This window comes from Musa acuminata, chromosome BXJ1-5 (assembly GCF_036884655.1).
Source record: "Musa acuminata AAA Group cultivar baxijiao chromosome BXJ1-5, Cavendish_Baxijiao_AAA, whole genome shotgun sequence".
NCBI classification, from domain to species: domain Eukaryota; kingdom Viridiplantae; phylum Streptophyta; class Magnoliopsida; order Zingiberales; family Musaceae; genus Musa; species Musa acuminata.
This window is the reverse complement of record NC_088331.1, coordinates 16124730-16152500: the sequence shown is the minus strand read 5'-3', so window position 1 is coordinate 16152500 and position 27771 is coordinate 16124730. Positions and strand designations below refer to the sequence as shown.

At 39.2% G+C, this 27771-nt stretch overlaps 3 protein-coding genes across 9 annotated transcripts in view; 1 reads left to right on the top strand and 2 right to left on the bottom strand.

Moving 5' to 3' along the window:
• LOC135673866 (uncharacterized) overlaps positions 1-3659 on the bottom strand; it is a 4010-nt gene extending 351 nt beyond the window's left edge. The window contains exons 1-2 of the mRNA XM_065183257.1: positions 3402-3659; positions 3110-3298 (exon numbers count right to left, since the gene is read on the bottom strand). Coding sequence (XP_065039329.1) covers positions 3152-3298; positions 3402-3599 — 345 coding nt within the window. The 5' untranslated portion in view covers positions 3600-3659 and the 3' untranslated portion in view covers positions 3110-3151. The remainder of the gene's footprint in view (positions 1-3109; positions 3299-3401) is intronic.
• Positions 3660-4483: 824 nt separating this feature from the next.
• On the top strand, positions 4484-11328 carry LOC135586058 (cell number regulator 13-like). Of its 7 annotated transcripts, none has more exons than XM_065183249.1 (8): positions 4488-5062; positions 5287-5713; positions 7127-7551; positions 8112-8221; positions 9625-9696; positions 10402-10508; positions 10865-10958; positions 11053-11328. In XM_065183249.1, exons 2-8 carry the CDS (start codon positions 5303-5305, stop codon positions 11103-11105), a joined length of 1272 nt encoding a protein of 423 aa, XP_065039321.1. In that variant the 5' UTR covers positions 4488-5062; positions 5287-5302; the 3' UTR covers positions 11106-11328. The 7 variants fall into 7 exon arrangements, 6 of the variants coding, with proteins under 6 accessions (XP_065039323.1, XP_065039324.1, XP_065039325.1 ...); XM_065183248.1 differs by having other exon boundaries at positions 4489-5062; positions 5261-5713; XR_010513470.1 differs by having other exon boundaries at positions 4486-5713; positions 9625-9692; positions 11053-11097.
• Positions 11329-15855: 4527 nt separating this feature from the next.
• LOC135673862 (benzyl alcohol O-benzoyltransferase-like) lies at positions 15856-17676 on the bottom strand. The gene has a single exon (XM_065183246.1). It carries the CDS (start codon positions 17476-17478, stop codon positions 16096-16098), a length of 1383 nt encoding a protein of 460 aa, XP_065039318.1. The 5' UTR covers positions 17479-17676; the 3' UTR covers positions 15856-16095.
• Between the last annotated feature and the right edge of the window lie 10095 nt (positions 17677-27771).

Genomic DNA, 27771 nt, shown 5'->3' with positions numbered 1-27771 from the left:
GATGCCTTGGAAACAGAAAATGAAATTTTACCATGAAGTGCCTAATGGGATTAGTAAGTCAATGTTAATCAAAAAGGAAAAAAAACTGAATCTATGGATGTGCTTGCATCATCAAAACACACCAAACTAGAGTTCTCCAAAGTCAACTTCATGAAGTAAAGTGTTCCGTTATTTTAAGGTCACTTAAATCAAAAAGTCGAATAACTAATCTCTCCACATTTCCATAGACGATGTCATAGTTCTCACCAGATTGCAATAATGTGCTCCACCACCCATAGGTAGTTGCATATATATACAATGTGCGAGTATGCAGGTAGGATCAGACCAAGTACAAGCATGCACAATCTGATTATGAAACAAGTCATTAAGATGGGATGAGTTACCGGGTTGTAAGATCACAAAACCTATTCATACCTGGTCTTGCTAAATTAATTGCAGAGATGAAGCTGATCAGGCTAAGTCTAGTCTGTTACTAGGCCTACATTGTCGACAAGCAAATATAAATTCCCATTAAAATTTTACCTCAAACAACAAAGAAGCAAACCTCTGAAATTTTTTCAGAAAAAAGGAGTCCAGAAGATGGAGACAAAGTGCATCTCAATAATATAAGTGCTTCAATGATGAAACACAGACATTATTAAAACGTCAACAAACAAAGTCCACTAGATTTATAATAAATAAAAGCAGCATGTGTCTCTTCAACCAAAGATAATGGAACACATCCAAAAGTTCCCTTGCAAACTTTGTATCACCTATGGAATTATATATACTACTATTTAATGCCCTGAAGACCGATGATTTCACCAACATTTCCTCCATAGCCCCACAATTTATATGTAATTTAGAACTTCAACAAACTCCAAAAGGAACAAGTGGTACAGAATCAACTCCAGCTTGCTGTAGTAAATTCCCTTTTCAACTTCTCAGGTGTAGTTTGCCATATAATCCTGTCTCAATGGGACACACATTTAAGATAACAACTTCTTCTATGTTCATTGCTTGCTGATCTTAATAAGGTTTTGTTCCATTTTGAGACTGATTTAGATCCCATAGTCACATAAAAAACAGGTTTAGAAACTCAGTTTTCCTCTGCATGTAGGAATTTATGCACACGGGTATAGACACAAAATCAGTTTTCCTCGGTGTCACATGGGCATGAAGGGTTGCTTTTGAGGGTAAGGAAATGCATTACTAACTACTGTTGAACCGAACCAAATTTAAAAGTCTGGTTCGGTTGCTTTATTTGAATCGGGCACTCGCCCGAAGCGCCCGGCGCCTGGGTTCGGGCGAGCGCCTAGGAGGCACCTTATTGAAGCTGCCACCTGGTCCACACACGAGGCGCTCGGGCGAGTTTAAATCATGATCAAAAACAGGTTTAGAAACTCAATTTTCCTCTGCGTGTAGGAATTTATGCACAGATACATAGACATAGCTCTTAAATTCCAAAATCATGAATTTGATATGCTAATATAACACATGAGAAGTCTACAACTTGATGGAGTGTATATCCATGTGCTAGTTCCTCTATAATGGCATATTACAACTCTCTGAGTTGGGGAAATGGACAGTGAGTCTAATCTTTGACATCTTCTGCTCAATGATAGCAAAAAGATATCCTTTTTCAAGATACGTTAAGCTGAGATTTCAGTTGCCAAGACAGTGATTGAAAGTAGGTTAAGATACTTCAGATAGTGTTTCTTTATGGGAACTGATCTTTATAAGTTGGAAAATGCTGCAGATGATTTTTCAATTTAGTGTGGTACAATGCATTTCCAAATGCATCAAAGGGTAGCACCAAATGCAATCCATCGGTCCTACAATCCCTGAGTTTGTCACGTTCCCTTGAATGAACTAATTTGCATTTCTTTACAGGATAATTTGACACTTTAACCAGTCATATCTCTAGTCTGAGATTCCTGCCGTTGCTAGTTGAGTGATGTTGTTAGTTGTCACAAGCGCTCACTCAAGGATCTAGGCTGTCACCTTGATTTAAATGTGTGGCACATGCCGGTTGAGTAATTACATGATTTAGCTACATGTTAAAAGTGAATGCTTTTGCTTGCAAGATGTGCTAAATCTAGATTGTGAGAGTTATAGAATTTTGGGAAACTAACCAAATGATGTTGACAGAGTTCAACAATGGAAAAAGATCCATCTAGCTGACCCCAAATAATTGAGACATTAAGGCTGCTTGTTATTATTGCAACCAAAATGTTGAGGGATCATACTTTCAGAATTTAAGCAATGGGAACAGCATATATCTTATAAATATCATTTAAAGTCAAGAGTCAAGACCTTGAAAATATCATTGAAAGTCATGACCTTGAATAAGTTGAGTCCGGCAGTCCGGTAATTGAACATGGCACCAATGTGCGCAAAGACTTGACATGCCAGTAAAAGTTGTGGATTTTATAAAAGCTAGTTAACAATATTCCAGTTTGTTATCTAACAAACAATGCTGGAGGTCACTCAAATAATTAAATGGAGCTATGGATGCACTGGAAACCTAATCTGAAATGATGAGTAATACCAACACAGAAAAAGGTAAAATCAGACAAAATCTTCAATAGGTAACCCTTCATCCTTAATTTGCAATGGTTTATGTAGACAGACCCTTGGACATCAGCTGACTTTGCTACTCCATACTAATTCCTGTGGTAGGATTGCATACTCTTGACTCCTGAGAGAGATTATAAGGAAAAAAAAAGTTGAATCCCGAACAAATATTAGACAGTGGCTGATCTCTAAATCCATGTGCTATCAACATACCTTTGTCACATTTAGTCGAACACTTGGCTTTAATTCTCTAACTCGTTGTTTAAGTCAAATAAAACAGTATGCTTTTTACTGCTCTCAAACTAGGCGTATTTCACAACATGTCATGCCACTACGAACTGTAAGATCCTAAGGCAATTGAGACAACACAATCTTCTCCCTTGCAAATCACTCTCTTTAGAGACTTCCAAGCGATTTGCACCCGGACAGCCACAAACTGAAGCAAACTGAAAGCAAGCGCAATGCCAAGCGAAACTACCATTTAAAACAACTCCCAAGAATAGCCAAGAACTAAAAGCAGGAGGGGAAAATAAAGAGAAATAGAGGGACGAACTTTCACCCAACCGAAGCGATCTGAGCAACGAAAAAGTAGTAGCTACTTAGCAGAATCGGCTGCGGAAGAGGTAGTGGGAGGAGGGGAATGGCTGACGACGATGGGTGGCCGCAAGGCTCGGTGCTCCTCTTGTTGTTGCTTCCTGGAGTTGAACATCGCCTCCGTCTCCACAACCACCAACCGCTTCACCTGATGATCGGGTAATATGAGCAAACCGGCACCAAATCAGCAATCAAGAGAGGGGGAAACGGAAGGAGGAGGACGAGAGTAGTAGTCGGCGGTGGCGGGGGACCTGGTTGAGCATGCCGAGGAGGGAGGGGGTGTTGCGGTGAGCAACGGTACGGTGGCAGCGGCGGAGGCGCATCGCGTCAAGGGTGCGGCGGTGGAGGTGGCGGGTGCCAGGGAGGCCGCGCACCAGCGTGATGTATAGCCTCGGGCTCCACTCGATCGGCACCCGCGCCTTGAACGCATTGAACGCGCTCCCGCTCATCTGGTTCTGTGAATAGAGAACGGCAGGAGATTTGCGGCACTTAGGGCTAAAGAGAGAGAGAGAAGGTGTGGCAACGGGCGCGGCGATTTTGGTTCGTTGAACCCGTTCGGCCCAATCCACTCAAATAACAGGCCTGGAGGTGTGTCCGACCGCATCATCGTCCAGAATTAATTGGTTCGGTTCGATCGGAAAAATATTAAAAATTCCACAATTCCCGGTTTGGTTTGGTTCGTGATTCAAGAAAAATCATCTAAGGATACCTAAATTAGATGTAGAAATGAACTGGTGGATATTGGGGACCTTTTTGTTTTAGATCCAAGAGCCATGAATGAGATCCTATTATGCATCTCAACCGTCCGTTGATCCTCATCCGGGATCTCAAGCATCTGTGGATATATATATATATATATATATATATATATATATATCAGCACGATCTACCATCAGTGGATTATCAATCAATCTTTTTCAGCAACTTTAAAGCACAGTTGGCAGAGTGAGGCCAATATAAAAGATTATTAGGAAATGCTAAAGTGATTCTCGGAAGAAGACGGTGAATCGTTGGCACGTCGTCACCTGAGCGTCATCGATCATGGCAGGTGGGACGTATATATCGTGACATGGACGCCTGTCATAACCTATCAACATCATCGTCCTAACCACGTGTGCGTTTGATCCCACCCAAAATGACGGCCCAACCACCACATAACGTATTACGTCCTCGTCCTCCCAGCATGAACCACCCATATTGTTATCAACATGTTATGCATCCCAGTCCACAAGATTTCTACCACCACAAGCAAATACATAATGACATAACCAAATACAAAAGCGAAAAAGAAAATGGTTACCAGCTGAAACAAATTCATCGATCGACTCACTTTTCCTCCCTTCTCTTTTTGGTGTCGAGAGCTGTGTTATGTTTCATGAGAATGCTCGCTCGAACTTTTTATTTACCTCGTCATGCTTCGTTAGATGGCTGCCCACCAATTCTTTTGGGTGTCCACTTAATTCTTTTGTCCTCTCTCTCTCTCTCTCTCTCTCTCTCTCTTCCTCTCCAACTCTCTCGGTGTTCTCAAGAGCAGCGAGTGCAAACAGGTTATACAATAACTACTACATTTGTCTCTCTTCTACGCAAAGCAATGTCAGAGCAAGCCCCTGCTCACCACCACAGTGGAGAAGGATGGGTTGGAATCCGTAATGTGAAGACAAAGAATGCTGTGATGTATATTTTTCTCAAGATATCTGATGTTCGAAGAAGAAGCCCTTTTGTTTGATTCAAAGGTGGAGACATCCTTCCTCCGACGAGTGCCAAAGAGGTTAGGTTCTTGGAGCACCGACAAAAGAAAAGATCAAGCCTCGATCCAGATGAAAGAAAAAGGTAGAGGACTCTTTCTTTGATTCACAGATGAGGAATCCTGCTCATATGAGAATCTAAGCCTCACTCCAGGTGAAAGAAAAAGGTAAACGACTCCCGGTCCGACTCCTCCTCCTCAGGCTTACATTCGAGCATCCTCTGCTATGTTAGTCATGTCAGAATGACAAAGGAAAAGTTATTGATCGTATATTGTTGTAATGTGGTAGTCGTCGGAGGAAATATCCACAGATTGTAAGGACTCCGTCTGCTTGATAAATGTGTTTTATCTTCATTGCTCTTACAGCAGTGATGCTCAATTCTGAGAGGTAGGTGTTTGGACCTTGTGATGCCGTCATCTTGGGAGTATATGGGGGACATGGCCAACGTCGTCCAGCTGACCGGCCTCGACGCCGTCCGCCTGATCGGCATGATCGTAAAGGCCGCCTCTGTTGCGCGGATGCACAAGAAGAATTGCCGGCGGTTCGCGCAGCACCTGAAGCTTATCGGCAGTCTCCTGGAGCAGCTCAAGATCTCGGAGCTCAAGAGGTATCCCGAGACGCGCGAGCCGCTGGAGCAGCTCGAGGATGCCCTGAGGAGGTCCTACATTCTCGTCAACAGCTGTCAGGACCGCAGCTACCTGTATCTCTTGGCCATGGGGTGGAACATCGTCTACCAGTTCAGGAGGGCACAGAGCGAGATCGATCGGTACTTGAGACTGATTCCACTGATCACTCTTGTCGACAAACATAGAATCAGGGTATGGATCTCGTGTTATTGCTCTTCTCCCGTTCGCTATCGATAATTACCAAGCAATAAGCCATTATGGTCCTACCTTTTTGCCTTGCTTTGTTGATAAGCCAATTTTAGTCACTATTTGGTAGACAATGGTCCATCTTTGATGCTGAGATGAACAGATTGAAAATATCGACACAGAATTTAAACTCCACATGCTTCATTTAGGGCAATTTCGATGATGCTATTTACATCTATCTAAAAGCTTGTCACTATTAATAATCTTAAAGATTTGATCTTGCACATGAAAATTCTACTTTCAATTGGTTCAGAAATCATAACAATGTGACGCTAATTAGCATTTCTGTTTGTGTTTGGGAGTGCTGTTGATATGTCACAAACGACTAGGCATAATTCTAATGGTCGGTTGGTATTGCGATTGCCATACAGTAGGCTATGATTTCTAACATACATAATGATCGGTTCCCAGAAGCTAGTACCCAATATGATTGTGGCACATTGATGACATATTTTACCATCATGCGTTGAATAAATAGAAATGACATCTTTTGCTATCATGTGTTGAATAAATAGAAGACGAAAAACCAAAAGTGACTTGCTCTTATGCTTGCATTAGGTCAGTCCTAAGATCTCAACTCTTCGGAGTCGATTATGTGGATCTTTTCCTATCATTTAGCTTTGTTAAAGGCAATAGTTAGTTAAACCGCGAGCCAATGAAACCGTTAAGTAATACTTATAAAATAACACCTGGTAGGATATTAAGTTTGACCCTCGGAGATTATGCAAAAGCTATACTTGTTCGATCATTGAATCACCCATTTTCTATTGTGCATGAGACAAAGTACAACTAGCGATTCTAATAAAGATCTTTCTATACAATTGATTTCACCTTATATAATGAAATATCCCATGTATTTCTTATTATACCTCTTGTGTTCTTCTGAATTTCTTTCAAAAGGTTACTATTTGTTTCATCATTTTGTTCTGGTCTCTCAGATATGTTGTTGCAATCCCAAATGTTATGAATCATGATGAATGGGTAAATTCTGAGATCGGATGCTCATACATAGAAATTACTTTACCAAAATTCGTGGTGTATATAACACCAATGTTTGGTGATCATATCATTCTGTCTTGGTTTACATCTCAGTTACAGTCTGATGCCGGGTATGAGCTTCTCATATACCGGAAGAAGCTACGGGTATTCCCTTGTGTTTCTTAGGATATTAGTTAGTCTGAACACTCAATGTACAATATCCTCTTTAAAGAAATAAAGTATTTGGTTACTTGTTCTCGGACGATATTAGTTGGATATATAGCTGGTTGACCATCAACTGAGAGGATTATTACCTAATGAATTTCTTGTTTAATTCCTGTGTCATTTTTTGAATATGTCCTGCTTGATTTGATCCTTCAGGAAAGATTGGAGTATATTGAAAGGGACCAATGTGAATATAGCTTTGATGAAGAAGACAGGAAGGTGCAAGATGTTCTGCTAAATCCAGTTCCTTGCAAAAGTCAGAGCATGGTTCTCAAAAAGTCTCTTTCTTGTTCAGACTCAAGCATGTCATTTGATGAAGCTCTTCAGAAAGAAAATGAGAAGCTTCAGATGGAACTTCAAAGATCACAAACTAACCTAGACGTAGGTGCATGCGGACTTATCCAACAATTGCTTGGACTAACCGAGACTATGGCAAGTGCGTTCCCGGAGAACACCGTAGAACTGAAGAATTATGAAAATGTGGAGTCAGCATCTGTTGATGTCCTTGATGGCAAAGAAGATTATTCCTCTTATGGGAACTATTACAGCCAGCAAGATGACACTTGCAAGGCATCATCAAGGTTAGCTCTGCTGCTACTCATGCAAAAGGATAACTGCCATGCATAAATATTGGTTCCAGCCACTCAATGTTTGTTTTTTTCTTCAATAATTGGGCATTGCTAATTATACATCCATTAACCTTTGAACTACTATTTTAAGAGTAGTCGTCACCTTATATACCCTTTCTTATACAAAGAAAATATACTTGATATGCAGAAACACGCAATTACAGTCAATACAACCATTAGTTCAACTCTCTATGATTCATTAGCTTCATCGACCCTTTGGTTTGTCTAAGACTGATAATTCAACATAATTTTACAAGTGAGGTACTTTCAGCCACATTTCCTCTCAAAAGAGAAATATATAATTTACAATATGAATATATTTCTTGTACCTACTCATGGCCTGCTTAGGACACCAACCTTCCTCATGATCGGAGACAGCAGCTCCATGAGTCGGTGCTTCATGGGTCCTTCACAAATTCCTAATTTTATTTAGGGTACCCATTCATATATCCATAACAGCCATTGTGAATAAGAATATCAGAATATCTAATGACATCTTGCACTTCATGCAGAACTTCATCTATAGCTTCTTCTGGTCATGATTTTCTTTCAAATAAGGCATCATCCAGATATGAAGAATGGCACTCAGATTTACTCGGTTGCTGCTCAGAGCCATTTTTGTGTATGCCATTTTCACCTGCAACTCTTGTAGATACATACAGTTGGTGTGGAAATTGATTGTCCCTATGATCATGTTTGCATATTTTTTTCTACAATGAATCAGCTTTAGTTATCTTGTTTTGGATGAATATAGGATCCAGTTTCAAGATGTTTTACTACCCTCAGTATGTCCATTATTTATCCCCCATTAAATGTGTGGATCCACCCTGAAATGGTTCGTAATATTTAGTCCCATAGGATTTTATTTTTAGTTCCATCTCCTGGTTACATTCAATCGTTCCTAATTGCCTTTAACATAAATGTGGATCTAGATAACGAATCTTGATGATAGTTTCCCTCTTGACACTGTTAATTTGACACGAGTACAATAATTTTTTTTGGTTTCTGCATCATATTCTGGTTCAGTTTCCTGTTTCTGTATAGTTTTATGTTTGCTTTTTGAACTTTCAGATCCTCCGTGATAGTGTACACTTTAAACTTTCCCTCTTTCCCATGTTTCTTAATGCATCCATGGCGCATGTAATTCCACTCAGATTTGAATATGATCTGAAAAAAGTCTACATGGATGGTGTAGTATCCAGGTTCAAAAATATGGTTAGTCATTGTTTCTTCAGATAATTTGATGTTTTGATTTGCTATTATAATAAGATGCATTTTTGCATCCTTTTTCTGCCTTATGGAGAAACATGGAATGCATTACAATTAGGTTTTGCCTTTTTAATCAATTCTGAAGGTAGATTTGATGATAGATTGGCTTTTAGGTGCAATAGGCCATGGTTGTTGTCTCTGTCTCTGAGAAAAGAGACTATTAAGAAAATTCTTGTAGCTGCAACTGCCTATAAAGATTCTGCTGCTGCAATCAGAGACTGCTTAATGCCTACATCGACCATTTTGATATCTGTGAACCCCGTAAGGACTGACTAATAACTAGTAAGTGAAACACACTGTACAATAGAAGTAATGACATTCTGATATGTATAAATTTGACATAAATTTAACTATAATAAAGAACAAACTGATGGTATATATGCAAACTCCTAACATGTACACTCCCCAAGCATTAAGGAGAGTTTTCATGGCCAAGTGAAGGTAGAAGAAGGTCCTCAAGTATTGCAATCTCATGTTAGAAAACGTTCACATTCAAAATTCATTCAACCATAAGCAGCAGATGCCCTTCAGATATCTAGCAAATTTATCCTGGCATATCTGAACAGTCTATAGTGGGTGATACATGATATTTCATTTCTTTACTGATGGGCAGATCATTAAACCAAAATATAAATATTAATCAAGAACCAATTTCTTTTCAATTCAACAGACTTCATTTTTCTTGTCTACATTTGAATTTTTTATGACATCTTCTTACATCTGACATTCAGACTATGGTTGGTTGGTAAATTGCAGGCATCAAGACATGCTGTTTCCCTTGTGGGACTTTTTCAAAAATCGCTTCGGTGGCAAAAAACAGACATGTTTGTATGTCGATGTTGTACTTGTTCTTATATTAGAAGCATTCATCTTGGATTTTTATTCTCGGAGAAAGCTAATCTGGGATTGCATGCATCTAATTATAGGAAATAGTAGAATGCAGAAATACTAAGTTTTTTTTTTTCTAGGTGGGGGGGTGGGGGGCCATGGGGGTTGCAAATCTGTATCTTGATATCACCGTAGACCATATTTCAAATAGAAAACCACTATGACGATTTAAGAGATCTAAACACTTTCATGAATTTAATGACCCGCATCCGGGTAATTGACAACAAGGGATGTGAATTTCTTGTCAGGTATGATTAATGTTCCAAAAGTTGTAAGAAAATAATAATGCTACTTTGATTTCTTTTCTGCATTACAAACTTTTGAAGCACAAGCTCATTTTTGGCAAGTGTTTCATCGGCCAAAGATTCTTTAAACTTAGCATCTAATAAGTCATGCCAAACAGAATGGCATTTTGAACAGAGATGATTCAACCCAAAATTATGCATTAATAGGTTGCAGCCTCTAGTATTGAACTGCAATTTTCGGCTAAACTCGGACTCAGAAATAAGTTTATATATTTGTCATGTATATAGCACACTGATTTGAAATTTCAAAAGTAATGCTGTGCTACATAGTTTGATAATGTAACACGGAAGCGATTTAGCAGTTAAAGAATTAAACTGACGTGTGTTTTGGTGGTGTCAGCTTCTGCGGAAGCATGCAATGACTTCATGGCGTATGCATTGGTTCTATCCTGTTGCTGTTACACATGTTGCATCAGGAGAAAGCTTCGTAAAATGCTGAACATTACGGTAATTATTATGCTTCTGCTTCGATGGATACAGGATTTCCATTTGATAGAAGATGTTAATCGGAAGGCTATCAGACCAAAGTCTGTTATATTTATTCAACCTAGCAAAGTTGTCTCTGTAGACATGAGGAACTTTAAATCTATCGAACTGATGTGTGTATCTAAATTTATGCATCATTTCAATTTGAGACGGACATGGTTAAACAATCATCGATCATCAATAATTTTTGTTTTTTTGAATTGCTCGACTATCTGCAGCATACTAGTTTTCCACATACGATGCAGTGAGCATGATTATGATATCAGAGAAGAGGTTATCAAGTATGGCTGATTCTGTGTTACAAATTTGCCTGTTAGGGAGGTTTATGTGATGATTTCCTCTCACACCTGATGTGCTGCTGCTGTGCCTTGGTTCAAGAATGGCGCGAAGTGGAGTTTCGTGGGAGTAATGGTACGTCCATGACTGCCGCTGGCTATCGTTGTATGATGTTGGTGTGGTGTTGCAAGTTAGACAAACATTAATCACTTGAGAAAATGCTTTGCAGTTGTGGATAAGACGAAAACAAATCCACCAGCTTCTCAATACATGGAATCTTGACTACACAGAATGGCAGCAATAGACCTCAGTCTGGCCACAGGAAATGATGGAAGTAGTGCTAGTCGTCTTGTGTGTACAATATCTGTGTGTGTGTGTGTGTGTGTGTGTAGTATTGCACTTGGGTATTCATTCATTCATTCATTTGTAAGTGAAGATAACTTGGTGTGTTTGTAGAACGGGATATGCTTCTGCTATTGAAAGTAAAAGAAGGTTAATTATTGCAGATGAAGGGTTTCTGCTGGGGGTGTCTGCAACCCATTGATTGATTAATGCACAAGCTACGAATAATTCAGAGGAGGCAGTCAGCTAAAAGCACACTAAAAGGATGGATATATATGGGCTATGAACACTAAAATAAGCTATGAACAATACAATCTGAAGTGCTTGGTGCCATCTAAATATGAATCTCCAACACTTATATGAACAAATCAAGCACCAGAATGTTGCTAAGATGAAACTATCAAGGATGGTAAAATCTTTTCGGTGGTACAGACCAACAAGATACAACAACACTTGCCATGAAGAATATTAATGCAAGAAGCCATACGTGATGATGTTCAAGAGAATGGCGCTTGTGACTGGACATGTCGATCACAGACCAGCGAAGAGAGCCAAACAGAGATATAGCAAATCACCACCTGATACAAGCAGCTAATGGATGTGCGGACAATGAATGAATGAATGAATGCTTCAGGCTATTTAGCAAAAATAAAAATAAAATGAATCACATAAAGTAATTGAAAATTGCTGTGTAAACGTTTCCATCCCCCATTACCACGAATCAACAACCTTCTTCCACCCATTGCAGAACATTTGTTTGGTGCCACGAGGAGAAACATCTAAATCAACACAACAACGAGCAGGATTAGGAGTTGGGGGGGTGGGCCATACATATATCATCACGATAGTTTTTTTACCAAGTCCCGAAATTGATCGACGATGGCTGGATTGGAACAAAGTGGTAAGACAATCATGATCGATCCCCGTTGGTTAGATAGAGCATATGAGATCATAAATCATATTGGCGTCCACATTCACAATAATAGTAGAGTGAGCCATTTGGGACTGACTATCGAGGGAGTGGATGAGGCCATTACCTGAATCCCTCTTCCTGATGTTATGTTAGGTTACTGATGTTTTTAGGACATCTATAACAACTATGGGTGAAGTTTCCCATCGATATTATTAATAGCCTTTTGGCGATAATATAATTCTTGATGATTTTAAAAAAATAATCCAGCATTAGGATCGAAATTCCAAAAAACAAAATCTTCACTAGTTAATCCTGGTCATATGTATGTTTAAGAATTTAATTAAAGATAGAAAGTTAGGATTAAATCGATAACAAATTGAATAAGGGTCGATTTATCATAGACCCCTACTGTACCATATTTTGTTTTAAGGTATTGTTCAAAATATAAAAAAGAATCAATATATTGATTAGGTCAAGTACCTTCAAAGATTCTTTAAGAGTTTATAAATAGTTCATACAATAGTACCTTCAAATTGAACAAGGGTCCATTTGATTATGTTAATAAGTAAGTAGTTCATACAAGAGTTTATAAATGGATATCATAGAAGGTTATTATGTGTTTGTAGTGTTTGATACCCGTAGGGTTAGGCTTATTAGCAATAAAATATGAGATTAGGGAGTTGAAACCTCCAACTTCAATAATTTATAGAATTTAATATTAAATCCATTGAAACCTCAACTCTTACCGATACTCATTCGATTGAGGTCAATAAAAAAATTATAAGGATTTGGATAGGGGTTGGTGAGGTGAGAATCATTCCAACTTTGGAAGAGGAGGAATGGAAGACCAATCCGACGATGAAGATTGAACATTGAACACTATTTTAAAAGGAAAGGTTGGAATGCCGATTGATTAGAAAAGACCTCGAGGATGTGAGGCACCGCTCTCAAACAAACACAGAATTATCGTCCTCCCGAATCATAAAATGAAATTCTTCTTTTTCCTAAAAATGTGAGGACTTGTAATTACCGTCGTACTAAATGAAAGAACTTGATAATTGAGTTTAGGGTCTTGTAATTATTATTATTATTATTTCTTAAGTTTTTGGCTGTTTGAAGTTTTGCCACTAGTGGGAAAAATAAAAAGGAGAGTATGACAAATAAAAATGGAGGGAAGGAAAAATAAAAGACGGAGAGAGAAGAAATAGGGAGAGTAGGCGCTAGTTGATCAACCGTATGTACATGAGAAATATGTAGTTGATGTCTGATAACTTATTCTCGCACAAAGTGAAAGTCGATGGCGATGTGTTTTATGCGTGAGTGGAATACTGGATTGGCGCATAGATAAGTGACTTCGACATTGTCACAATATATTATAGGAGTAGAGTTGATATTGATGCCAAGTTCCTTGAGGAAATTCATGACCTAATTGAGTTATGCAGCAGTGATGACAATAGCACGGTATTCAGCTTCAGTTGTTGAACGTATAACTATTTTTTGCTTCTTGGAAATCCAACTTATTGGATTAGGTCCAAGGAAGAGAATATACCCCGATGTAGATGTTCTGTTATCAAAATTATCTGCCCAATCAGCATCAACAAAGGCATGGAGATGAAGAGATGAGTGTTTACGAAAAAAGAGGCATTGATAGTCCCGTGAAGATATCGCAATATTCGTTTGACTGCAGACCAATGCATAGTATATGATCGATGCATGAATTGAGATAATTTATTGACTGCAAATGAGATATCTGGACGAGTAAGAGATAAGTAATATAAGGAGCTAAGGACTTGATGGTATTGAGTTGAGTCTGTAGTAGGGCTTCCATCATATAGTTTGAGTGACTCGCTAGTAGACAGAGGTATTGTAACTTTCTTTGCATCTTGTATGTTCGTTTTAGATAATAGATCTTAAATATATTTTTGTTGTGATAGGAAGAGCTCGGAAGATGTGTATATTGCTTCCACTCTAAAAAAATAGCTCAAAGTTCCTAGATCTTTAAAGGAGAATCGATCTACTAAATGCATGAGGAATGCCTTGATTTTCATAGGATTGTTGCTTGTGATAATAATATCATCCACATATACCAAAAGATATAATATATTACCATTTGGTGATAAAGAAATAAGGAGGTATCAGACTTAGAGTTGATGAAGCTAATTGATGCCAAAAATGAGCCAAGTTCGATGTATCAAGCTCTTGGAGCCTGACAAAGTCCATAAATAGTTTTTTGTAGTTTATAAATATGCTTTGGATATTGAGGGTGGATGAAGCCAGGAGACTGCTGCATGAAGACATCTTAGGGTCCCCTGTAGAAAGGCATTCATAACAGTCAAAGATCTCCCACGATAACAACCTCAACAACAGCCAATATCTCCCTAACTACATGATAAGATATCATAAATCTATTGAGGAAAATCTTCCTCTATTGAGGAAAATATTGTGTATTATTTCAATCAATGCAATCTTTTTCTTTATATTTTATTTCTATGGTATTAGAGCTAATATTGTGTATTATTTCAATCAATGCAATCTTCTTCTTTCTATTTTATTTCTATGGTATCAGAACTAATGCCACTTTTAAATATCTCGGAGTAGACCTGACTCCACCTAATCTCGGCTGGCGAAATGTGGTAGTAACAGTGGCATCTTCCTCCATCGAGCTCTTATAATTGCAGTGTTTTCCACGGACGTCCTCCAGGATCATTACATCGATCTCCTTCGAAGCTGAACAAGGGCCATCATGCCACACCCTCTTCTCCTCCCTACGCTAGCGACATTCTTTACTATCGCCCTTCCTCTACCTCTTCCTACAAAAGTAGAACCGCAGCAGCCCTCTTTGTCGTAGCAGTCACAGCAACTACATCAACAGTGATATGCTCTTCTCTCAAGTTGTTGTCCCCTACTCTACCTTCTTCACCTCGACAAGCAGCATCCGGAATCATTTCCAAGTTTCCAACTGTAGAACTACTGCACAGAGACTACAACTTTACACAATATTGATCATTGTCAATATTGATCAACAACCCACAACCCATTTGCCACCAACACCTCTTCCTCCCTGATCATTGTCATTGCTGCAGACTTCTAGTTGCTCCCACATATTGATACATATCCTTCATATATTCTCATCATCTATCTCTGATGCTCCCATTATTATTCCTGCAGGGAACCACAGTACTTTCCCACATACAGGCCTTATCTCCATAAATGCAGTAATTTTCATCCCCTTCAAATTATCCAAAGGTGATAACTACACATCTTAACTACTCAATTCTTTAATCTACTATTTAGCTATGATATTTTAGGCTATGTCAATGGCTTTCTTCGTTGTCCACCGACGATGCTCAACATTCCAAGCGCACCCAATCTAGTACTAAATCCGGACCATAAATTATGGTTACGCTAGGATTGTCGGCGATGCTCAACATCCCAAGCGCACCTAATCCAATACTAAATCTGGACCATAAATTATGGTTATGCCAGGATCATCTCATCCTTTAAGCTATTTAAGCCTTGGTCGTTGGATCCCTAGCCCCACTCATTTCTTCATGTGACAATGTTGTCGAAGCTTGTTGCAAGTTGTAAACCACCCTAGCCAATTGTTCCCGCACTCGCATGCTTAGTCTCCTGTTCAGTCTCATGACGATACAACAAGAGGGAAGTATAGAGGGAAGTACTGTTGCACATATGATTTACCAGTGTCATTTGAAGAACTGACTATGAGATATATCTCAAGTGTGAGGATAAGTTGTCAGGATCATCCATCACAGCTCAAGTCCGAAAAAAATTACATTGATTGAAATAATACACAATACTTTATATTTATACATGTTCTTCCCTCAAGAGAGGAAGATTTTTCTTGATACGTTATTTGTTTTCGCGGAAGATCTTTGACTGTTATCACCTAAAACACATTATTATTCGTGACTTTTTATCTATTTACGATTCAGATAATAATAATAATAGTAATTTAGTGATAACAAAATTATTTGCAGTACGTCGTCCGAGTTTTTACTACAGTGAACTCCTCATCGTCGGAGGAGCTTCCTCGATTAGTTTCTGCAGTTCCATGGCGAACTTGTCCATGGTCGTGCGGGGTAGGTAATGGGGAACCACCACCCCTTCCTCCCCCTTGCTGTTCCTGAAACGGAAGTGGAAACTCGCCACTCGGCCCCATGCCGGCCCGCCGTACAACGGCTTCCCCCACCCGTAATCCACCAGCTCCAGCCCGGAGCGCGTCGCGTCCGACACCAGGTACGACCCCCGCACCTTGTAGTGCGGCCGTCCACGCAGCACCATCAGGTCCACCACCGATCGCATGTACTCTTCCGTCACCATCGACTTGGCCTCCTTCACCAGCTCCAGGGCGTAGCCCACGGGCCTCGCGCACAGCTCGCCGGCGGTGGAGATCGCTGTCGCGTAGGCGATCGCGTTCCCGTAGTACCCGGCCGGCAGGCCCAGGCCGGCGAAGCGCTTCGCACGCGCGTTCACGATGAAGAGGACGCGGACCTCCTCTTCGTCGCCGGGGCTGATGGCGATCGTGCGGCACCTCCATAGGCACGCGGTCAGGATATCGAAGGTGGATCTGTCGCGGAGGTGGGGAGGCACGCACCTCCTCAACGCGGCGACATCCGCTCTGCCGAAGAAGAAGGAGCGGTGCACCATGTCGTCAAGCGGGACGACGGTGGTGGCGGGGCCCCTCGCGTCGGACGGCGGCACAGGGTCGTACTCACGGTGGACGCAGGTGATGCGAGGAGGAATGCGCGCCTCCAGGAGCTCGCGCGCCCACACAGGGGATACGGACGGGGCGGCCGCGCCGCGAGCCAGCTCGCCGACGGCGTTCATGAACTGGCCCAGGCCGGCGCCGTCGGCCATGGTGTGGTTCAAGCGGAGCGCCACGACGAAGCCACCGCAGAGCAATCGGGTAACCTGCATCAGCACCAAGGGGCAATGGAGGATGCCACCGGAACCAGGGACGTCGTGGAGGAGCTCGCCCAAGAAAGGGAGCGGGGGGTGCAGCGCCTCTCCGAACTGCTCGAGGCTGATGTCGGCGTCGGCCTCGACAAACAAGACCCCCTCGCCGGTGCACTCCACCACCAGCTTCCTTCCGGGGGCTTCCCGGAGCCGTCCTGCCAAGGGGTAGTAGGAGACGAGTGCTCGCCTGAGGGCCTCGCGGATCACCTTAGCGGGGTCGCGATGTCCTCCTCGGGTTCCCGTCGTCGAGATGGAGGGGACGCTGTTGCGGTAGAACTGGATCACGGGGATGTGGGTACGCAGACCGTCTTGGTCGTCGATGTCGGAAAGGCGCTTGAATTCGTGAGGGGTGGGCTCGGAGGGGGGCACTAGAACGGGCTCCTGCCGGCGGACGGTGAAGGTGGGTGGTGAGGGCGCCGCCATTACACGAAACGAACGAGGACTTGTTCAGCACGGAAGACGGAAGTAAACAGAGAGAGCCCTTCCTTGGATGGCACGGAGTGGCGGCGGCGGCGGCGGCGGCGGCGTGTTTGACCTCGCAGGAGGAAATTTTGGGGGTGGATCGTAGGGCTGTTGTCAGGTTGGCGAATCACATGTTAAAGAAACGATATCAGTTTAATTATGATGACATATTAAAGGCTTTCTTTCTTTCTAGTCTGCGAAAGTTGTGGGGAACCAAAAATGTTGCCCAAAGGTCACAAAGAGGGTGGGCTCGAAGCTAAACCCAAACAACACCCAAAACCCAAAACCCAAAATCCGACCAGCCCCAATTATCATACTACGAATATGGGTGAGTTAATTGATAGAGAGGTTAGGTTATAAATGTTTATGAGTCCATACTTTGTCGTGTTGTTCTACAATCCAGGAAATAAATTTTGGCCATCATTATTTTTGTGGAGTGGTTTCGAGGTAATAAAGGAGTGTATATTTATATGTTGTCCATTAATTTCTTTTGTTTTCAATTACAGTAAGCATATCGTTCGTTTGGGATGAAATGAAGAATTACAATATCAATTACAACATCAATATATTTTTGCCCTACGATTTAGTGGCAACCATTGGCATCATCTTACGGTGATACATCTTCCAGAGAAGATGTATTTTCATTATAACTCTAAAAAACTTAAATTTCAATATATTTAAATTAATGGTAAGATTCTAATGTAATTATTATCTAATGATATATATTTTTTTAATATTAACTGTCTATTTGTTTAAAAATAGGTATAAATTTTTAATAAAAAACCCCTATTAATTTAGATCACATCCATCCTAGTGTTTCATAGAAGATCGTTAGTAAAGCATGAAAGATTAAAGTGGTGACATGTTTTCAGCAAGATGGATCGTACTAATTGTAAATCAGCAAGATAGTAAATGTTTTATTCATTCATATTGATAAATTATAGTGATTATTGTACTAATTGATTAATACATTTTATAAGAACAATTACACAGTATTCTTGATGAAATACATTGATCACTTGTTGATGGACAAAGAAATAAATTTACCCAAAGGGATGTGTTTCCACTTTTAATTGTAAATTGCGAATGTTTCTCTAGAACTACCATGACATATTCTAATGTGTCTACTAATATATATATATATATATATATATATATATATATATATATATATATATGATTTTTGGGTGATTAGTTTTGAAATATGATAATTTTGGGTTATTTGTGATGAAGTGTAACTTCTTGAATTTTTATCATATTTATTTAAACTTCTCTAGAATTATCACGACATGATTCTAATATATTTAGTATTACCTTTTTATTTTTATATGATTTTAGGATAATTAAATTTTAAAATAGAGAATTTTTTATGTGAAATATATGATAGAGTATAACTCAAGTGTAACTTATTGAATTTTTATTAAACTTATCTAAACTTCTTCAAAACTACCATACCATTATTATAATATGTTTAGTATTACTTTATCTTTTTTTATGATTTTAAGGTGATTAAATATTAAAATAATTTTTTTTTTTTTTTTATGTGGAGTCCATTATCGAGTGTGATGGTATCATGAGTATCATCGATTGGTAAGTCAATCAGATTAGTTTAATATCGAAGGTACAAGTCCATCCTTACATCTCCTCCAAACTAATGTGGGGTTGTTGATATTGTGATCCGATGTAAGAGGTCTATGTGGAAGGTCGTTTGCCAGGGATGCTCTAGCTTGGGAGCGATAAGGTCAAGTAGAGGGATCAGGGTCTTATTGGCTACATGGTCTTTTCTCGGCCGTCGAGTTGCCTTTTGATAGCGGGATCATTTCTGTTAGTCATAGGTGCCCTGCAAGTCAATCACACAAGTGATGATACATGTGAATTGACACATAGTCTTTTTATTTATTATTATTATTTGATATTTTATCACTTTATATTACTTGTTATTTCAATATATATTGATGTCCATGGATCTATGCAATGAGAATCGGATCGTGATGATATCACAATAATGAGACCTATTCACCTTTGAACACAAATCCTAAATAATCCTTGTCATATGTTACTCGAGAGGGACATCGAGATAACCGGACATATTAGTGTGTGGTATACCCGTTCATATGATGGATGCAGCTGGTCTCATAGCTGCTCATGTGGGGACACTAGGGATACAATATAGGTGGTCATTGGAGAATGAGTTCACTGATTGATCCATTTACGGAATGCTGAATAGTTGATTATGCCTTATTGTCAGACAACAATTATTAGATCTCTATTTAATAATATCTCATGGGATCTTATTGGATCTTATCCATAGGATCCAATAATGTAGGGGCTTATTGGATCTCATCCATAGGATCCAATAATTTATGGGCTTATTGGATATCTAATAAGATAGGGGCTTCGGCGGATATCTCATATCCAAACCCTTGCTCATCGCAATGCCTACCATATATGTGTGACCCTCTAGGCCCAATATCAAGTTAGCCATGAGTCATCGACTACAGACGTACTAGGCCACTACGCCGTAGTCCCCAAACGATGCAGGGGAATCCAATCCATTAGACATGTCTATCCTCAATTATCATGTACCTATAGTCTCTCATCCATCTAATATCCCAGAGATCGTATACCGGATAGTGTACTGTCAGACCCATACGGTTTCTACTTAAGTCTCGCTCTAATCGAATTCTCTTAGAGAACTCTTTCTCTCTCAATCTGAATTACCCTAGCTGAGAATTTGTCTGAGCAAGAATACATTGGATATTCCTCTCATGACACAGAGAGTGGATGATCCTCTATCGATACTCAATAGCTCTCGTAAGGTTGACTACCACTCTCGACAACTGTATTGAATCTCGAATTTTGATGATGAAATCAATCGATAAGTGTTTATGTTTTAATTTGTGTTTTGAGTGACGCATGATGCTTCAATCAAGATGAGATAATTAAAGCAGGAAAAATCATTTTGTGCCGGAGGAAAACATGCTAGAAGATTGGACGTCGGACCAGTGGAACGGTCGACACATCGACAGAAGGCTTCGGGCCTTGGATTCGGGCATCGGGCTAAGAAGAGCAGATATTGTGCCAAGGATATTAGAGTTACGGAGTCAACTGGCCGATTGGGTAATAGGCCACAAGAAAGGACAATGCGTTGAAGAATCAAATAAAGTGTCGAGGGACCAATGACATGCCGGACAACTTGATTAATGTTTAGTATTAATTGTCTAGATCGAAGTGTATTTTTACATATGTAGGATTAACTATGATAGCAAGACATGAAGCAAAATGAAGTCCCGGAGTCAAGGACGCGATTACGTTGGGAGTTCAAGAGTTCGTCGAAAGTCCGAACGTTTATCGAAAGTTCTGGAGGAACCAGCCGAGAAGTCTCGGAGCTTGCTAGAGAAGCTCAACGAAACTCACCAAGAAGATCGTCGTGAAGTCTAAGAGCTTGCCAGGAGTCCACTAGAACATTGCCGAGAGATCGTCGGAAGTTCGCTGGAAGATCGCCGGAAGCTCATTGGAAGAATAGACATAGGGACTTATTTTGCTTAGCAAATGCCTTAGGATTTTGTAGTTAGCACGTAATTGAGCTTGGATTTGGGCCAACTCAATTAGGGGCCAGCTAAGCCTATGTAAAAACTGTGTTAGGCCCAATAAGAAGCTTAAATAGTGCCTCAAAAAGTCTCACTATCGTGGAATAATCTTCGAGATTGTGTCAGGCAGTAGTACCACCAATCTGGGCGATTATACTGCCCCTGACAGGGTGCCAAGCGGTGGTACCGCTAGTTTGAGTGGTGGTACCGCCCGTGCCCGGGGAACTCGGGATGGAAAATTTTTAGGCTCCAAGTTTTAATCAACTTGAAGCCTATAAATACCCCTCTCATCCCTGGTTAAAACATACAAGTACAGAGTATTTAAAAGTAAGAAAACTATACTGTAATCTCTTTAGAATCCTCCTCTTTGAGTCTAAGTGTTAGAATAGTTTGAGAGGAGTGAGTGCTTATAAGGGTTGTCTCCTAAACCTGGTAAAAGGAGAAGAAGAGTGTAAAAGGTGATTAGCCTTCGCCTATTGAAGGAAGGCCTCTAGTGGACGTCGATGACCTCGTCAGAGGAGGAAGCCGAAAGTGGATGTAGGTCACGTTGACCGAACCACTCTAAAACTGTCGTGTTCTCTAGTTTGCATTTACTTATTGCTAATTACCTAACTGCAAACATCCATACATGCTGTAATTCCTCATTACTTTTGCTGCACATCTTTCCGAACATGCTTTCAAGTTAAGTACTTCCGTGTCCAATTTTTATCGTACGAAAGATTTTCTTAAACCGACGTTATTTTACCACTGCATTAATTCACTCCCTCTCTTAGTGCCAACCCTTGATCCTAACAATTGGTATCAAAGCCTCGTTTTCTATTTTGGTTTAACACCCAAATAGAAATGGTTCTTTTCAGCTTTTAAGAGGGTCACTCTCTCATTCGTCCTCTCTTTTTCAATGGGACAAACTACACTTATTGGAAAACTCGAATGAGAGTTTTCTTGCTTTCATTGAATCTTGATTTATGACACATAGTTGAATTTGGTTTTCAAATGTCTTCTCTTCCAATAAACTTTTGGAATGATTTGGAGAAGAGAAGTTTGCGCCTTAGACAAAAACAAGTTTAATCGGGTTTCTATATGCGAAACGACTTTCGATATTTGGCGCACTCTTGAAATCACACATGAAGGGACTAGCAAAGTTAAAGATTCAAAAATTAAATTTTTAATGCATGATTTCGAGCTTTTTTGAATGAAGTTAAGTGAAATCATTGTTGACATGTACACCCATTTCACGGATGTCATTAATGGTTTAAAAGCTCTTGACAAATATTTTTTAGATTTTGAACTCGTAAATAAGATTTTGCGTTCTCTTAATAAAACTTAGGACTCTAAAATAACGATCATACAAGAGGCCAATGATTTGAACCGTTTTCCACTTGAAGAACTAATAGGGTCCTTGATGACCTATGAAATGACGTGCAATGCACGTAAAGAACTCAAGAATAACCTTCCAAACGATAAAAAAGATTTCGAACTTAGAACATTTGAAGACCACTCGAACATAAGCTCAAGTGATGGTGAACTTGAACTCCTCACAAATAAATTTAAAAAGTTAATAAAATAAAAATTAAAGAACAAAAAAGAATACAACTACTTACTTTGAATACAAGAAGAAGAACACAAAGTGGGATGAATCGAGCTCCTCCGAAGACGAAGAGAAAATCAAGAAAGGCGAGGTGGCAAACTACGCCTTAATGGCATTCGACAATGAGGTAATCAAAACCCCCTTAATATATTTTGAAATTACTTGATGCTTATGCAATTTTCTTTTTATTTAGTTTTAAAAAAATATTTTTTGAAAACTGCATAATGTAATGAAATTACAAAAAAAAAAGGAATCATGCTTATCTAAGTAATTTTTGAAAATGATCATGAAAATTATATGAAAATATAATAAAATGTTAATCTAATGCTTGCACACCAAATATAATTAATTTTATGTATATGCTTGAGAAGCAATAATGTATATCTTAATAATTTTCATATTGCCTTCCGATTTTAAAAATGATATATGGTTTTTGTATGGAAACTAAGCATGAAAAGTTAGATTCACCTAAAAAGAAAAATGTATTACTACAATGAACGTAATTGAAAATGCTTTAAGTTTGATGAAATAATGTAATGATGCATAATGATCATGCTTAATAAAATTTGAAATTATGTATGATAATTTTCAAGTAATTTATGGTTTATTGATCTTGATGGTTTTTATGACAAAATTTATTTTTTGATGTTAAACAATTAATGATATATATTTTTATTTGGTATAAATAATAAAAAGGGGGGGGGGGGGGCATGCTTGAATGAAGTAAATCACGTGAATTGAAATAACTAAAAAGAGAAAAGTATTTTTCTTGAAAATTCTTTTTCTCTATCTTATTGACTTTGATGAATCTATTTTATCATCTTTTTATGAATCTCTTGAAAATGATTTTTGATTTGAATTTGAATAAGTTTGTATTTAAATCATGATCTTGATTTCTTGGATTTACTACTCGAGATTTTTTTTAATCAAGATCTCTTCTATGTACACCTATAATTTTTGCTATTTATAAAAAGAAGAGATTTGATAAAATGAATCATGTCTTTTGTAATTTAAGATGTCTTATCTTTCATGACATGATGTTATTGGATTTATGGCTTGTGCGCCTTGAAATGATTGAAATATTTTACACCATCATGTTCTTCCCTTCTTCTTCTTTCTTGTTTATTATGATAAAATGGGAAATGTTCGATCATGCATGGTAGGATGCAACTTGACAAATTAATACCATCATGATTTGAAATATTTATGATTTGGAATGATGCATGCAATACTTATGCTTTTTATTGTGATGATATATGTGATGCATATGATGTGTATCATGAATGCTTTAAATGATGAATGTTTGGTATCATGATCAAAATATTGATAAATGCTTAATATGTATGACATGCTCATAATGATGATTGATTTATTCGGTATCATGCATGAAAAATAAAATGTAAGGTTTTTGAAAATGTGCATGTTTTAATTTAAAAATATAATGATGCATTGATACTCACCTTTGTCATAATTTGAAAATTGATGTAAAGGGTCTTCCCTTTTTTTTTACAATGATAAAGGGGGAGCAAAACTTGCTAGAAAGTAAAATTGCTAGCTTGCATAATTCGAAAAGAGGCATACTTGCTAGCTTGCTAAACTAAAAAAGGAAGCAAGAAGTGCTATCTTGCAAATCTCAAGAGAAGCAATGTTTGCCAAGTTACACACTTCAAGAAGAAGCAAAATAGTCCATCTTGCACATCTCAAAAGATGTAAAAATTTACTAACTTTTTTGTATAAAATTTGATAACTTGCATACTATAAATTTGCATACCAAAAATGATATCTTGCCTATCTCAAGATGCAAAACATGTTAACTTGCACTTTGCAATGTAACCAAAATTGCTAGCTCAAACATTGCAAATGAAGCACAAATTTGCTAGCTTGCAACTTGCATATTTCAAGAAACAAGAGTAGCTTTCTTGAACATCTCTAATTTGCTAGCTAGCATAATGTAGAACTTGCTATCTTGAACGTTACAAAGAAATGCTATCTTGCACATCGCAAAGAAAAGCAAATATGCCAACTTGCACATCTTTAAATTTGCTAGCTTGTATGTTATAAAACTTGCATATCTAAAATTTGATAGCTTGAATGTTCTAAGTATGATGTAACACTTGCTAAATTTTCTAGCTTCAAATTGCATGATGATAAAACTTGATGTTTATTATGCAACGATTTGAACTCCTACTTCTAAACACATGAGAATTGTACTTCTCCTTTTTGTTGATGACAAAGGGGGAGAAGTATGTTGATGTCATGCATGATTTGATCATGACATGTTTGCTTGGATTTTTGAATCCAAGAGTTTCTATCAATAAGGCATATTGATAGGGGGAGTTTGTTTAAATTCTGAGAGTTAAGGTTAACTCCGTCGTTGATTGGTTGTCATCATCAAAAAGGGGGAGATTATTGAATCTCAGATTTTGATGATAAAACCAATCGATAAGTGTTTATGTTTTAATCTACGTTTTGAGTGATGCAGGATACTTCGATCAGGATGAGACAATTAAAGCAGGAAATATCACATTGTGCTAGAGGAAAATATGTCAGAAGATTGGACGTCAGACCAGTGGATCGGTCGACGTATCGACAGAAGGCTTCGGGCCATGGATTCGGGCATTGGGCCAAGAAGAGCAGATATTGTGCCAAAGATATCGGAGTTGCGGAGTCAACTGGCTGATTGGGCAATAGGCCGCAAGAGAGGACGATGAGCTGAAGAATCAGACGAAGCATCGAGGGACCAATGACATGCCGGACAACTTGATTAATGCTTAGTATTAATTGTCTAGATCGATGTGTGTTTTTACATGTACAGGATTAACTATGATAGCACGACATGAAGCAAAAATGAAGCCATGGCGTCAAGGATGTGATTATGTTAGGAGTTCGAGAGTTCGTTAGAAGTCCGGACATTCGTCGAAAGTTTTGGCAGAACCAGCCGAGAAGTCTCAGAGCTTGCTAGAGAAGCTCATCGAAACTCGCCAAGAAGATCATCGTGAAGTCTAGGAGCCTGTAGGGAGTCTGCTAGAACATTGCCGAGAGATCGTCGGAAGTTCGTCGGAAGATCACCGGAAGCTCACCGGAAGAATAGACATAGGGACTTGTTTTGCTTAGCAAATGTCTTAGGATTTCATAGTTAGCACGTAATTAGGCTTGGATTTGGGCCAACCCAATTAAGAGCTAATTAGGCCCATGTAAGAACTATGTTGGGCCCAATAAGAAGCCCAAACAGTACCCCAAGAAGTCTCACCATCGTGGCACAGTCTTCGAGACTGTGTCAAGCGGTGGTACCGCCAGTCTGGGTAGTTGTACCACCCTTGGCAGGGTGCCAAGCGGTGGTATCGCTAGTCTGGGTAGTGGTACCGCCCAGCACTACCCCCCAGGCAATGGTACCGCCAGACTTAGGTGATGGTCCTACCTAGGGCAATGTCAGCGTTATACTAACATTGGGCGGTGGTACTGCCCAGTGCAGGCGGTGGTATCGCCCGTGCTCGGGGAACCTGGGATGGGAAAGTTTTAAGCTCAAAGTTTGAATCAACTTGAAGCCTATACATACCTCTCTCATCCTTGGTTAAAGCACACAAGCACATAGTATTCAAAAGTGAGAAAACACTACTGTAATCTCTTTAGAATCCTCCTCTTTGAGTCTAAATGTTAGAATAGTTTGAGAGGAGTGAGTGCTTATAAGGGTTGTCTCTTAAACCCGGTAAAAAGAGAAGAGGGGTGTAAAAGGTGATTGGCCTTCGCCTATTAAAGGAAGGCCTCTAGTAGATGCCGGTGACCTCAACGGAGGAAAAAGTCGAAAGTGGATGTAGGTCACGTTGACCGAACCACTCTAAAACTATCGTGTTCTTTGGTTTGCATTTACTTATTACTAATTACCTTATTGTAAATCTCTATATGTACTTTATTTCCTCGTTACTTTTACTGCACACCTTTTCGAACACGCTTTTAAGTTAAGTACTTCCGAGTTCGATTTTTATCATATGAAAGATTTTCTTAAACTGACGTTATTTTATCGCTGCACTAATTCACCCCCCTCTTAGTGTCGACCCCTGATCCTAACAGACCAGTTGTGGTAGATCTGGGACATCTAAACCTATAAGTCTGGTATTAAAAAGTGGAGTACTTATATAGGACATCCTTGGTGTCTCAAGTCTAAGGACTAGATACACCAATGGGACTACGAAATCGATGTCTGACATTAAGGTATCATCAACCACTAGCATTCTATAAGCAGATCAATCAGTGAACTCATTCTCCAATGAGTACTTGTACTGTATCTCTAGAGTCCCCACATGAGCAGCTATGAGACCAACAACATCCGTCATTATCGTGATCCCATCACGATCCGATTCCCATTGCACAGATCCAAGGATATCACAATATATACATGTGTTTATGAAATAATCAATATAAAGTGATAAAATATTAAAAATATAATAAGCAAAAATACTGCGTGTCAAGTCACACGTGCCATTACTCACGTGATTAGCTTGTAAGACACCTATGACTAGTAGATGATTGTATGGATAGAGAAACTCACAGGTCTAGAAATGGTTCTAGAGGATAACCTGTGTGTAAATCTTATGCTTTAGTCCTTATCAGATTTTTTTTATAATTCATAATAAATTTTAATATGAACAAACTTGAGGTGACTCTCCTTGAGCTCCTTAATATGTTAAGGGAGGCAGAGAATACTATCAAGAAAGAGAAGCCAGTTCTCTATACCGGTGAGACCAGAAAGAAAAGAAAAGTAGAAAAATCTCTTAAGAAGGGAAAGGGCAAGGGTAGACAAGGTAAAGCAAATGTTGCTAAGAAAGACTCAGCAAAAGACAAAGGTCAATACTTCTATTGCGGCAAAGATGAGCACTGGAAGAGGAACTGTAAAGAGTACCTTACAGAGAGGGCGAAACAGAAGTTTGGAGAAGCTTCAGGTACATTCATGATCAGTCTCTATTTGTCAAACTCTTATGGTAACACATGGGTATTGGATACCAGTAGTGTTTATCATATTTGTAATTCATTACAAGTTCTAACAAGACCTAGGAGATTGGTGAGAAGCGAGATGAACCT